This window comes from Pteropus medius, unplaced genomic scaffold (assembly GCF_902729225.1).
Source record: "Pteropus medius unplaced genomic scaffold, Ma_sr-lr_union100, whole genome shotgun sequence".
In the NCBI taxonomy this organism is placed as follows: Eukaryota; Metazoa; Chordata; class Mammalia; order Chiroptera; family Pteropodidae; genus Pteropus; species Pteropus medius.
The window spans coordinates 30720-45897 of NW_024349505.1; the positions used below are offsets into that span (position 1 = coordinate 30720).

Here is a 15178-nt window from a genome sequence, read left to right on the forward strand (position 1 = left end):
AAGTTAATTTGTGTGTTACCAGATTTTCTGTTAATTAGCTATCAAGTTAAAAAATACAAACACTTTCAATAGATAAGTATATATGCAACATGATAATTTATAATTGTCAACGTTTTTACTGTTTTTACTGGGAATAATCAGCATCTCCCAACCACAAAGTTTGTATAATATTCATAATGTTTACCTGGATCATATTTATCTTTGTGAGATTTTAATTTTTTAAAAATCAGACTAGAGAAGGGAAAGCTGTGCACCTTCAAATGATATTTCAAATAGGAAGGTGCACAGCTTGAATGTGTAAATCACTGATGTCATTTCCTTGCTCTATCCATCAATATTTTCACCATCCTTAAATAAATGAAGCAAAAGGGATTGTAAAGATGCTTAAAAAATAAAAAAGGAGAAGAAACTGTTTACTAAGCTCAAAAATCTGCGTTGTTAAAAACAAGACAAGTGCAAGAGGCGTTTAGAAATGGCCTCTAAAGTGTGGCTTGCAGTACATTTCAGTCCAAGTTCAATTTAAGATCTAAATCAACCCTTGATCTTGATTTGTTTTGGATTGCCCAATAGGATTTTCTGGCGTCGGCAGGTTCACTTGATGGCAGGGATCCGGCCCAGCACCATTACAAGCTCCTTCCCCCAGCTTATGTCCAATGTGGATGCAGCTTACGAAGTGGCTGAGAGGGGCACCGCTTACTTCTTTAAAGGTACCCTAGAGATCCACAGAAAAGAAAATGGCAGGGTGCAGAGCCCAGGGTACTTGAAACATCTGGCACTGTCAGTGTCTCTTCAGTGATCGTGGAGTGTGCTTTGGTCACCTCCTCCTCAGGTTAGATATGAAATGCCACCCCACTATATTGTAACAATGACAGAATTGATAATGACTATCTCAATCATGGCTTTCTCAGATCCAAACCTTTACCCTCGAGAGGCTCCACACTGAGACAGTGCCCAGGGAGCTAGAAACAAGGACCTCTATCAGAGTGACATGGCATATATCCTGAGAGCCTCTAATTAACGAAAGCCCACATGGAACCCAGTGTGAGGAAAACAATATCCTTGCTTCTATGCCAGAGTGTTTTATTTTGTTTTGTTTTATTTGTGGTGGAGAGATGCCTTTGGGGCAAATTTTAAGTCTTTTGCTGAATTGAATAGCTAGAGGCTTATATCTCTTGTTGGGTTATAGCCATGGCAAATATCCCAGAAACTAGCCCCATTTATGATCCTTCACAGAAATGCACACGAGTGAAGTGCATTGCCAAGTGGTACAGTTTTTGTAAACTTTAACTTCTGTTTTCAGGCCCCCACTACTGGATAACAAGAGGATTCCAAATTCAAGGTCCTCCGCGGACTATTTATGACTTTGGGTTCCCAAGGTATGTGCAGCGAATAGATGCTGCCGTCTATCTCAGGGATGCGCAGAAGACCCTTTTCTTTGTGGGAGATGAATATTACAGGTATGGATTTTCTTCTTTTGATTGTCCAGATGTATTCAATGAGAAAGAAAAAAACCTTTTGCAGAAATGAATGCAAGGCAAGTTTGCAATAGGCCTAGTGACTCTTCTTGGCCACTGGGGTGCCATTTACTGATGGTCGACACTATCTTCAAAGATATGGAACCATCCAAATGATAAGCGAAACATTAATTCAATGATCCTATTCTTTGGTCTCTAGGACACCAAACATCCTGATCTTTCAATGCACTCATTAATTGGACCCCCAGTGACCTAAAAGAGTGGATGCAGCATCCCCAAATACACTGGGAATGCCTGAGGGGAGAACTGGTTCCCTGTTATGTGAGTACCAATGCATTCCAGAATACGCTGTGATTTTGTGCAAAATGAACGTGTCATGACTGTGGGGATCTTTAGAGGAAAGTTCTGCTAAAAGGAAAAGGCCTTGTTGCTAAGTTTTTCTATCCTACCTAGAACATGAAGATTCTTCTTATCCAAAGTACTTCATGGATAATTTACATGCCTGTCTTGCAGAAGGTTATCATAAGCAGATCTGAATAAGGTGTCATATGTCATTCAATCACAGCACACAAGGTCACACCTCATTGCACCTATTGGGTTTCTATCTTTAATTGATTCATGTTGAAGGATGACTGCAGCTCTTTTCCAAGCTCTGCCTCTGCACGCCTCCTCTTGATTCTCGATCCTCACTTTGGCATTGCTTGTTTTTCTGAACTTCAAAAGAGAGAAGCAAAAGCAGATTCTAAGCAGGCGACTATGCTAAATAACAGGCTTACAATAGGGTTTAGTTGGAAGCAGGAGAGCACCTAACTTTGGTCTAAGGGTTTTTATTTTCTTTTATATCACCTACTTTTAATAACCATTTCTGCAGCATAAAAGAAATTTATAAATAAATATTTGTCATCATCTTCTGCCTGACTGATATTATCTTCCCCAATTTGGAGCTGAGAAAGTAATGAAAGTGGAGCATAGATATATTTCATGAAAAGGAACATTTATTTTATAAAATTGAATGCCCAACAAATGTGAACCCTGCTGACTGACTCTTCTGGGCCACTGAGAGCCCTGAAAGCATTGCTCAAAGTATCCTGTGATATTATGAGTTGTCACTTCCAGTGTGATTAACCCACTAAGCCAGCTATTTTTCTTTCAGAACTTCCTATTCTAAAGTGATAGTAATTTATTAAGCCCCTAATAGCTGCCAGGCAGATTCTCCAAAATCTTTCTTTAAGGTAAAGTAACTGTAATCGCAGTGCTGACATATAAGGAGATATTCAGAAACCCGATTCCCATTGCAAATTTTTAGACAATGAGATCAAGAGATACATGTATGAGCATACATGTGGGAGTGTAAGGGAATTTATGTTATGATTATTCGGTTAATTTTTCAAAGCTTCTTCAAGCCTGATTCTCATTGGGGGGAATTATCCATTCTCCCTACATTATTTCTCTTCTCCATTTATTGCCTGGTCTTTGGACTAATCCACCACTCACCAGCACCCGAAGGAAAGCACACACCTCCAGCCAGGTGGGATTGTGGCTTAACAGCCAACACAAGAAGCTTGGTGAAAGGCTTAAAATCCTCTGTAAATTTAAGCATGAGGAGGGAGAGGGTCTCTGATTTTAATGATTCCTGATGCTTCCTGCGGAAAAGATGCTGAACTTTTCCAACTGGGCCTCTGAGAGTATCTATTAAGGAAAAATCTTTAGTAATCTAGGTAAAACAGATTCATTAAAAAGTTGGTCTAGGGTACTAACTCAAATGTTAAAGAGTTCATTTTGCTGGTGAGGGAAGGAACTGATAGGCACTTTTAACATTAACCTTCCTAAGTTATTGAGAGTGTGAAGTGATGTAATGTGTGTAGACACCTAGCACAGTGCCTGGCTCATAGTGCATACTCAGAAAGAGTAACTGTTCCGTTGTAGTAGGAACTTGTAAAGTAATTAATAAATAATTGCTTTATAACTTGTGATAATTAACAAATGATTGTTTAAACCTCAATATTCCTCTGAGGGGCCATCCAGTCAAAGAGTTTGTTTTTAAATACTAAAGGGCTCTGATCGCCCTGAAATTACTGCTTTTGGCAAAGCATAGTCAATCCTTTCAACAATGGGAGTCCCCTACTTTACACACTTCAACACACACTGGTTTATGCACTAAGGAATAAGACAAACAGCCCCAAACCTACAGCTCAAAAGTTCAGAAAAAGCTATTGTAGCAGCTCTATTAACAGCCCCTCTGCCTGAATTCCACACACTGCATTTAGCAGGGCCTCACATTTATATCTTATTGTCGTGAGAAAGCTCTGTATCAGTTAGAAATTGCATTCAGCTGCTTGTAATAGACACCCAAAATATTATGACTTAAATATATAAAGGGTTTTATATATGTAAAATGTCTGAAGTTCAACAGATTTAGGGCTGATAAGGTAGCCCCATCCATGACCATTTGGAAGCCCAGTTCCTTCTAACATTTTATTCTGCTGTTCTTAACTCGTGGTTGCCATGAGATTCGAGGTGGCCAAAGGATCTTCAGTCATTACATCTTCAGTCTAAGCAGGAAGAGGGAAGAAGCTGGGAGGAAAAGGCAAAGCAAAGGAGACAAGTGAGGTTATATAGGTAAAACATATGGCCACATTCGAAAATACAGAAGGCCACAGCCTCACCTTATAGACCAAGAATTTACTATATTTACATCCATCAATGGTGTGTTAGGACTTATTCCTTTAGTCATTCCTCAGGTTCTTCTTTGGTCCTCATGTTAGTTCAGTCTGTGTCACAAATAAAGATCCAACCAAGGGAAGAAAAGTCTCTGGATAAGCTTGTTAGGGAAATTCTCCATGAACTCCTAGAGCTTGGGATCAGTTTTGGTGAATGAAGTTGCAATGAGAAAACTATTCAGCAACTTCCTCCACTGAGGATTGAGGGTTGGTTTGAAGCCAGGTTGGTTTCAACTCTAAGAATGAGAACCCACATGTGAGTACACTAGTAACTTACAGTGGGGCAGCCCCAGAGAACTACAAAGTGAAATCCAAAAGGGCGCTTAACCATGCTGAGGCCATTACATGTTACGAAATGACATACTGGTTAAACTCTACCACATGTCCAGTTACTTTTATTCCTTCCTTTCCTCTTTCTAGCAAGCCCCGATGATTCAGCAAGTTTTTCTTTCTATACATTACTTCTATCTCCTATGGCTAATTTATCCTGTAGATATTCTCCTTCGCCTACTGATAGCAGAGCAGAGGATACACCAAGCATTTTCTGGGGGTGCCATCAACTCCATCATTCTTTGAGATGGCCAATGTTTTCTGAATTTCATGTTAAGTGATTTGAAAATCTACAAGTCCCAGCCTTTTCCACCCCTAGGTCACTCTTTCTATACACACAAACCTGAGGCACAATTGATGCAAAGTATCCCAATCTCCCACATTTTCTCTTTACTGAATGTCCCAGGAATACTGGAAATGGGTCTGTTTATTTGAGGATTTTATTGTTAGTCATCATAGAGAAATAAATAATAAGTAATAAAAATAAGAACAATGAGTAGAATTCAAAATCTTGTTTTTAATCATAAATTTTAAAAAATACATTACTAAACTACCACATTCAACCTACATATATTGGGCATACATATATGTCAGACTCTATTAGGAACTGACACCAAGGGAGGCACAGAGTTCGCTGTTTAGCAGTGTGGGCAGGAGTAAAAGAGAATGAAGCTCAACTCTAACAGCAATCATCTGGCAACCTGGATCACCTTTCTGTCTGTTTCATTACCTTCCAAATGGAGGTAGAAAAAGTATCTACTTCGTAGAGCTGTGAGAATGAAAGAAAAATGTGAAATGCCTGTCGTATAATAAATTCTTAATTCCTGTTGGGTGCTATTTATGCCCTCAGCAAGTCTTACAATTGAGAGTAGGTACATGGATAAATAATTAAGAGCAATTTAAGTGCCGTGATAAAAGACTGCGCAGGGATCGGTGGGGCAAAACAAAGAGGAAATTGCTAGGAAAGAATTCTTAAAGGAAGAAATAACTGAGCTTCATCTTGAGAGTTGAGTAGGAGTTTCCCAGTCAGGAGGGGAGAAGGGTGAGACTGGCTTCCAGGCAGAGAGAGTAATTGAAGCAAAGGCACTGAGGTGTGAAATAGCCTGTGTGTATGGGAAAAACCTGTAGAAGTTCACTATGACTAGAACACAGGCAATGAGAGATGTGGCCCAAGGATAAGCAGGGTATAGATCATGGAGGATCTATGCTTTTCTAGGAAGATCAATGTTCATTGAATAGAAAAAAGAGATATCACTAAAAGTCTTAAATAAGGAAAGAACCCAATAAGATTTCTGTTATAAAAATATCATTTGGGCAGCAGTGTGACTACATTAGAGGGGACGAGATTGGGAGTCAGCAAACCGGTTAGGCCAAAAGGCAGTGAGAAACATTTTCAAAGTGTTCAAAGAAAAGCTGTTTTTCAAGAATGAAGGCAAAATAAAGACATTCTCAGATAAACGAACAAACAAACAAAAAAAGATCAAAGAATTTATTGCTAGTACATGTGGCTTACAAGAAATACTAAAAGAAGTTTTTCAGGCTGAATACAAATATCACCAGGCAGTAACTTAAATCCACATTAAAAAAACAAAAACAAAAACAGAGTACCAGTAAATGTAATCATGTAATTATAAAAGGTAGTATAAGTAAATATATATTTCTTTTATTTTCTTCTCTTAACTGATTTTAAATTAACTGTATAAAACAATATGTATATAATTATATCATTGGGCCTATAAAATAAATAAATATATTTGTCAATAACAGCATAAAGGAGTTGGGTGGGAAAAAACTGTATTAGCCTAAGGAAATGATACCAGATAGTAACTCAAATTAACATAAACAAAAGAGAACCAGAAATGGTAAGTAAGAGGTTAATATAACAAATGCTATAAATATATACTTGCTCTTTTTTCTTCTCTCAGCTTCTTTAGAACACATTAAATTATATAAAATGGCAATTATAATAATATATTTTGGGAGTTTAACACATAGATGTAATATGTATGACAATAATACCACAAAAGAGAGGGGTAAGGAAAAAAATTATATAGGAATAATATTTTAACATCCCTCTAGAATTAAGTTAGTGTAAATCTGAAGCAGGTTATGATAAATTATGATGGATGTGGTATGCCCTATAGCAACCACTAAGGAAATAACTTTAAAAAATAGAGTGAAAAAATTATGAAAGAAGTTAAAATGGTGCATTAAAATTTTTTTCACTAACGCAAAAGAAAGCACTAAAGAGCAATAGAGGAACAAAAAGACATGTGAAACAGAAAACAAAAAGTAAAATGGCAAATATAAATCCAATTATATTAATAATGTTAAAATGTAAATAGATCAAAAATCTAATCAAATGGCAGAGATTATCACCATAGAAAAAAAAAGAAGATCCAACTCTATGCTATCTATAAGAGACATATTTTAGATTCAAAGATACAAATAGATAGAAAGCAAAAAGATGAAATATTTACACATATATATTTCCACTCTGGAGACTTCTTTTCAACATTGTACTGGAGGTTGTAACCATAGTAATTAAGCAATAATTAATGAAATAAATGGCATCCATATTGGGAAAAAAAGTAAAACTATCTTTATTTGCATGTCACATGATATTTTATATAGAAAAGCCTTAGTAATCCTTTTTAAAAAACCATTAGAACAAATATATGAGTTCAGCAAGTTTACAGAGTGAATATAATATGCAAAAATCAATTGTATTTTTATCCTTAGAAGAATATGAAATTCCTTAATGACGAATATGAAAATGAAGTTAAGGAAACAATTCCATTACAACAGCATCAAAAAGAAAAATAGATATAATTTTAACCAAAGAAGTTGAAAACTTATAGTCTGAAAGTTACAAAACATCACTTAAAGAAATTAAACAAGATCTAAGTGAAAAGATAGCTCATGTTCATGTATTGGAAGCCTCAATATTTTTAAGATGGCAATGCTCCCCAAATTGATTTATAGACCCAACACAATCTCTATTGAAATACCACTGACTTCCTTGTAAAAACCATCAAGCTGATCTTAAAATTCATATGGAAACTGATAGGATCCAGAATAGACATAATATCTTGAAAAAGAACAAAGTTGGAAGACTCAGACTTCCTAATATCAAAACTTACTACAAAGCAACAGTAATCAAGACAATGTGATATCGACATAAGGATAGACTTATAGATCAATGAAATAAAATTGACAGTCCAGAAACAAACCCATATATCTATAGTCAGTTGATTTTTGACAAGGATATTATGGTCATCTGATGAGAAAAGAATAAAATTATGAAGTAAAGCAGAATTAAAGGATTAAACAAGCATTTCATTTTGTACATGTGAAATTAAACATGCTGGTAGGACCCAAGGATGAAAATGTCCAGAAGAAAGTTGGACATTTAAGTCTTAAACTCAGAGAATTTGGCTTTTGTCATATAACCAGGTACTAACTGAGGCTGTTGATATTCTTCCGTGTTGTTACAAATTCTTTATTCCAAAATCTTCTCACAGTCATTTTCCTCATGGGGTCCTGGTTTCTGGATTCTTGCCTGGGATTGTACAGGGCAGCTTCTAACTCTTTGCTCTTCCCTTCATTCTGACCACTGTTCTCTCTGCCCTTCTCTGTCACAAAAGCACCTTCCTCCATAAAAGTCATGTGATTCCTGGCTAGAAGTGGATTATTAACATCAAAGAAGATTCCAGATTTCTATTTCACTAGAAAAATCTCCATGAAGAAACTTCCTGAAAACCTACATTTTAGATACCTAATCAATGAATTCCTCATTTTTGTCATCCTTCCTCATTTTTTAAAAGCTTTATTTAACAGACTCAACTCCTCATTCAGTACTTCAAATGAGGCAAAATAGAGTCAGTTTACCATTGACATACGATAGAATTCATTACAATCAAAACTCCAGAAACCTTACAAATCTAAGCTCTGAGCATAAAATTAAACAGCATTCAGACATTTTACCAAAAGAGTCTCAAGTCCTTAGATTTTCAAGGTGGAGAGTAAGATAATATACCTAAAAAACCACATTAGATATTCATGGCACTATAATATTGTTAGTAAACTTTAACTTCCAGTAATGGTTTATTTAATATCTATACCTATTAATCAATATTAAACAATGAAACAAATGCCCATAAAAGAAATAAACTTAGTTATAAGTCAGTCATTTTTAGTTGGTATTTAGGTTTCACAAATAAGACCTCAGTGATGAGAAAATATAAACAATGATTTTAGCAGGTACCTAGTATATAGTAGATTCACAATAAAAATTCATTTCTTTCCTTAATATTAAATTTGGCTAATATTTATTGATTGTTCATTATGTGTTAGGAACCACGCTGAGTATTTTCTTATATTCTTTCATTTTACCTTCTACCTTCTCAACAATCTTGAGAAGCAAGTACTGCTATCTTGATTTAACAATTAAAAACATCGCATTAGAGAGATTAAGTGATTTAGATCAAGCTCGCAGCTTAAAAATAGTCTATCTGAGGTTGTTTTTCTTGTCTTCTGAATCCAAATCTAGAATTTCTTTCTGTTCACCATATATAGTCATTCTTCATGCACTTCACTATTTATTTTTTTACTGTCAATTAAAATACCCACACTTATGATACTCATCCTGTCATATAATTTCCTTTTCTTTTACCTTCATCAAAATCCTCAACATACCAGTAGACCTTCTTATTGGTATGTTAATCCCTTCCTTGCTAAATTCTCTGGACTACCTCCAATATTCTCTAGTCCTCCTTTCTCCACCTCTTCTCAACCTTCCCTGCCACTGCAAAATGTTATCCTGATAAGTGTGTTTAAAGATTAGGTAAAGATTAAACTTCTTGATGATTTAAGAACCCATATTGAATCACCAAGTCCACTTAACCTCATCCTAGCCAATCAGAGTCAATGGTTCTTGGGGCCAAAATAAACTACAAAGTCTTATGGCTTGGGCCTGCCCTGAGTGTCTACATGTGCCAGGCACCTCTGTGTATGTGTGTGTGTGTGTGTGTATAAATTGTCTCTCCACTATTTTCTCTGAGCACTTTTCCCTGATCACAGAGCCAGCAAAATAACGGAGTCAGAATTCAAACCCAGAGCCATCTAACTGTACATGTGCTCTTTGCTCCATAGCAGAAATCTTCAAAAATTTGTCCACAAACCAAGGGCTAGCTCATCACAAAATAAGACCAGCACAATATTGTACTTTTCAGGGAGTGGGGCTGTGTCAGTGGAAAGAACTATCTTTTATTCTGAGATTATGTTGTTTCAGCCTTTTTGGTTTTAAAGTTTCTTGTCTTTGTGAAATGACAAAATTAGGCGATAACTGTTTTTTGATAGTTTAATTATAATGTTCTTGCTTGGTAAAATGAAAAGTAGGTAACCCAATGTTAGTTAGTAAGCCATGTCTATATAATGTTTACATAAAAGGTTCAAATGAAATATTGTCATCGGCTAACCCCAAAATGGTGATTTGTGTGTCAGACTGATAGTTTGAAATAGCATTTATTGGAAGCAATACTCTTTTGAAAGCAATTACAAGATATATGAGGCGAGGGGGCAGAGAGCGGCTGACAGAATGGGAGAGCGACTGTTAATATGTAAGTGGTAGAAGAGATGGAGGAAAGAAACAGTAATTTTGCAGTTTTGCCAGACTTTGCCTAGGTTTTTATAAATGTGACTGAGAATTAAAATTCTTTTGAAATTTTATTTATATATAATATTATTACTTCCATTATGTTCTGAATAGATATACATAAGATTTTAGATGTCACCACCACCTACCTCAGAAAACTAAGCAGACAGATAAAAAGAGAAAATTTTCTTTTTCAGATTTTTTTATTAAATTAATAGTCATCATTTTCTGTTAAAATTTATTTTTGTGTTATTTAAACAGTTTCTCTATTCTCAGGAAATATCTTTGCTCTGTCCTTTCTTACTTTCCAGACTTCTCCATCTAATTTAAGTATCATACAAGCAAACTCCTACTTGTAATAGGTTTCCCTACAAATATTCTTTAGTCAGTCACTTGTTTGGAACTGAGAACATATTTTGCCATAAAGCAATATAAGTGGTGATGAAGTTCTCAAAATCACTCGTAAATGTCTGTTTAAATACAAAAAAAAAAAAAAAGGTAAGGAGCTCTAATTATATAGCTCAACTTCAAATCCTCTATTCAGAGGGACAAAAGAGAGTAAAGACATGAAAGGCATTCCACAGTTTTCCCTGAGCATCAGGTCAACATGAGGCAAAGAATTCAAAATAGGTTGTTTTCTCTGGTATTCTGGTATTCTCCTTCTGCGACTCTTCCTGGATCTCCAGACACGCCAAACGCCTCTTAGTGGCTTTGTCTTTTCTTTTGCATCCTGCTCCCCCAAAATTTTAGGCCTTAGGGTTATTTTCTCACTCCCTCTGACCAAAGCTTCCATTTCCTCAGTACAATTATCTCAGGGAAATAAGAGAAGAAAACAACCTAGTGAACAGATTAACATGTGAACAACCTGTACTTCCATTTTTAATAAAGGACCCCAGATTTCATAGTCTAGAACAAAGTGAACAAAACAAATCTAGGCCATGAGGGAGCCGGTGTGCCTCGGCTGTTCCCCTTTTTCTCCATTTTTTTCCTAACTGCACTCCTGATACCTTGCAATTACTCCTTCTGATAGTGTATGGATGCCCTGTCCCTACACTGTTCTGGCACTTCTGGTGATGATGGAATACAGTAAATGGTTTCCATTTTTATTCGTGCTACAGTAACTCATAGCTCCAATTTCCCCCTTGATTTGCTGGAAGGTTCCAGTGCTTCTCTTGGAAAGGGAGTTTGGGAAAGTTAGCTTCCACTCCTCTCCACAAAGCTCAACCCTCAAGTCAGTTTCAGGCTGATGAGTTTCAGCTCGACTTCTTTCCCAATGTTTAACTCCTGCTCGGTATCATAAGAGATCTGTCCCCTGGCCTGTGTCATTATAGCCACATGAGAGGCACATTTCAGGAGAAAATGGGTGTGATCTGTTGCCACAGGAAACTGCCCAGTGGCCCAGATACAAGGACAAATTGTCTGACCTTTGGATGGGAAAGGAGTTGGGTATCTACCCTGGGAATATCATCATTGGGAGCTCTGTGTTGATGTAGAAGGGACTTTCTTACACTTTAAATGAAGTCTTCTTGAAGAGGTGAAAGTCTTCTCTGCCTTCATGCTGAACTCATACAAATCATGCTGATTCATACAAGTCAGTCTTTCTTACAAAGGGGTAACTTTGATCACAAAAAGATGTATTAACCAGCCTTTGGAGTTAATGCTGAATGGTGGTTGCTGATCCAGAAAAAGCTACCTAATCTATTGGATCAGTCATATAATCTTTCCAGGAAACAAAAGCAATTTTGTTCAATTAAAATGACTTGAAAAGCAAAAGCTCAGTTGTTCCAGATTTTCTTGCTTCTTATCTTAATCTATTGATCGTTCACACCTTTGTTCATTCATTGTGCATTATTTGTTCAATCCCACCTCTATGGGTACATAGCAAGAAGCCCATGAGTAAAAACCCCTATGAAGGACTTTCACCTGTTCAGTGAGCCAAGAAATTTATTCATGGGGTGGGTTGCGGGGCAGAGAGGGAGAGAGAGATGGAGAGAGAATAATTACAACAGTAAATAAAGCACTAAATATATATGTAGAGTTTCTTTTGAATGGCAATATGTTTTTTTTTTTAATTATGAGAACATGTTTCTATAATATATAGAATAATTAATTCTAAGTAATCTATCTGATGATTTTTTAAAGAGACTGTTTAGAGCAAGCTAGTAGTCCCAGAATCTCTGGAACCTGGGAGAGTAGTGATAGAGAGTGCGTGTGTGCGTGTGTGTGTGTGTGTGCATGTGCGTGTGCGTGTGCATGAAGTAAGTCATATAACCCTGGCTAAATATACCTGACCAGCATGGTATGATCTACGATCAATAAAAACCCACTATTAATATTATTTACGAAATAATACTTCTTCCAGCTATGATGAACGAAAAAGGAAAATGGAAAAAGACTACCCAAAGAATACTGAAGAGGAATTTTCAGGAGTAAATGGCCAAATAGATGCTGCTGTTGAATTAAATGGTGGGTGTTTATATCAAAAATTTTCTTTGTGGAAATTGTAACAAGAAATCTGGGCTCTGTTTCAACATAACAGAAAATTGATTTTGATTTCCAAATGAGAGGCCTTTGTTCTTATTTTTGGTCCTGAGTCCCTTATAAATTTAGCTAACCGGATTAACCACTAGAAAGAGTAACTGTAAAAGGTCTGTGATTGTGGTTCTCTCTTTGCAAATGGAAAATTTTAAAGTGTAGCTTCAATCCATTAGTCAGCTACATTATAATGTCTATCTGGTCAAAATTACCATTCTCATCTTTATAATGCGCATACATACTCTCAACATTTCCAGTGCCTTTCCCCACTCTATCACTGAACTCTTGAAATTCAACACATAGCTGACTTGAATTGAATTGAGTGGGTTGAATACATTTAATTAAATCTTTTGAATTAGTCATTCATTTTTCTGGAGTATATAGCACAGCTGGATACTTCAGAAATGCAAAGACAGTTCCAGATACGATCTCTGCTCTTGCAGAATGGTTAATATCTTTGGGAAATGCCCCTCCATCCAACACAGATGACATTACTAGAAAACAAGAAAATCTATAATTTGGTATTGAATTGTGGGGTAGTCTTCACAATAACAGCAAGAGATGATCTGAGAAAGTAAATATCAGAACCAGCATTTGTAGTTGGAAATTTCATGATGGGACTTCTGCTGGGTTTTGAAGAAGTTCAACTAGGGAAAGAAGAGGGTAGGGGACTTTCTGGAGGGGAACAGCCTGAGCAGAAGCATCAAGTATGATTGAGCTTGACCTATTGGATCACCCCAAGGAGAAGGCCGGACCCTATCTGGAAAAGAAGGAAAGATGAGAGATGATTGAAAAGTTAGAGGTATCAGCTTCTAGGCCTCAGTGGGAACTGTGCCGTGGACTTACTAGCTGCCACCTGACACATTCTCAAATCCCCTTTAGTGCCACTTCCAGAAAATTACAGTTGCAAATCTTTCCATTTACAAATTTGCAAGTCATTTTCAATAACCGCATTTCAACTTTGTCTTTTTTAGGCTACATTTACTTCTTTTCGGGACCGAAAACATACAAGTATGATACAGAGAAGGAAGATGTGGTTAGTGTGCTGAAATCTAGTTCATGGATTGGTTGCTAAATAGAAAGGTCTAGTCTTTCCTAAGGAATGAAGATGACTGCAAGCAGCTGGCAACTGGATTCTAAGGACTAAAGCAGAATGTAGGGTAGGGATTCTTCCCATGCCTTCAATTCAAAGCACAATTTAGAGTTCATTCAAAATAATTATGCTTCTAAATTTTTTCATAGTTTGAATCCAAATGAGAAATTTCTACATGGTCAACTTCGTACAAAATCAGAATCAACAGTGTACTCTTCAGTTAGACATCCATTATTTTTTTCTTACCTAATATACTGAAGCAAATTAATGTCTGGTTTTTATTTCCAAGAAGCCTAATTGTGAATTCCCTGACATGTATTATAATTCTTTTAATAAGAAATGTTATTACCATGCAAATTATAATTATTCTTTATAAATAATGGCTTTTGTGGCCTTAATATTTGTTATAATGAATATAAATTTATCCTTCTATATTCAAACATATCACAAACAAAATACTGTGTAAGTTTTGTTCCTGATTATTTGTTCATTTGTTTAACTCTATCTGTACTCACTGGTCTTTGAAGTAGTTTACAGCAGGAAAACCTACTCAAATGAATTAAATGAATTTTCGTACTAGGCAAGAGATAGGCATGTTGCAACAGGAAAACTTTTAACAAAAGCCAGTTAAGATATTGTATAAGAACAGTTCTTCATTCCTTTTTTCAGTTAATATTTACTATCTTCTATCACATTTTGTTTGGCAACAAATTTTAAAGACGTATAAAACACTCAAACCTTGAGATAGCATTGTGAGTGTACAGATCCAGAATAAATAACAGTAATATACTCTATTTCCTGCTTCCTAATAATAAAATACCCTCAATGAAACTATCTTTATCCCATTAAGTGAGTCTCTTCTGAATAGTTTTTCATTTGAGGGAGTTCATCTTTTGTATATTACACCATGCTAAACCTTTTTTTTCCTACCTACCATTAATACTAAAGTAAAATACAGCTGTCTGTCATTTTGATATTTTTAAAAATACCCTCTAGAATGTAAGGAGTCTAAAAGATTTTAGTGGTTGTAAAGTTAGATGATAAAATACATTTAACATACTTCATAGACTGCCTGGGACATCTACAGTGTTCAACAGATGTTAGCTATTATCATTACCATCACTTATTAAATTTGTTTCATACACTTGCTAAAAAGAGTCAGTATTAAAAAGGGATGGGGCAGTTACTCAAAGGTTACTCTAAGCTCTCCATTTGGTTTCTGTTACTGAAACTGGCTATTTACAGCCCACATGCTGAATCTTTGACTATTGAGGACAAAGTCTAGGATGCTAGTGTCAACTGCCTCTACAGGGAAAGAAAAGTCACTTTTACAAAAACAGTCAGCTGAGGTGAACTTATTAATATCAAT

At 36.0% G+C, this 15178-nt stretch overlaps 1 protein-coding gene across 1 annotated transcript in view; it reads left to right on the forward strand.

Moving 5' to 3' along the window:
• The window catches only part of MMP20 (matrix metallopeptidase 20), a 37572-nt gene extending 23416 nt beyond the window's left edge, over nucleotides 1-14156 (forward strand). The window contains exons 7-10 of the mRNA XM_039881933.1: nucleotides 571-707; nucleotides 1301-1457; nucleotides 12544-12647; nucleotides 13691-14156. Coding sequence (XP_039737867.1) covers nucleotides 571-707; nucleotides 1301-1457; nucleotides 12544-12647; nucleotides 13691-13791 — 499 coding nt within the window. The 3' untranslated portion in view covers nucleotides 13792-14156. The remainder of the gene's footprint in view (nucleotides 1-570; nucleotides 708-1300; nucleotides 1458-12543; nucleotides 12648-13690) is intronic.
• The last annotated feature ends 1022 nt before the right edge of the window (nucleotides 14157-15178 follow it).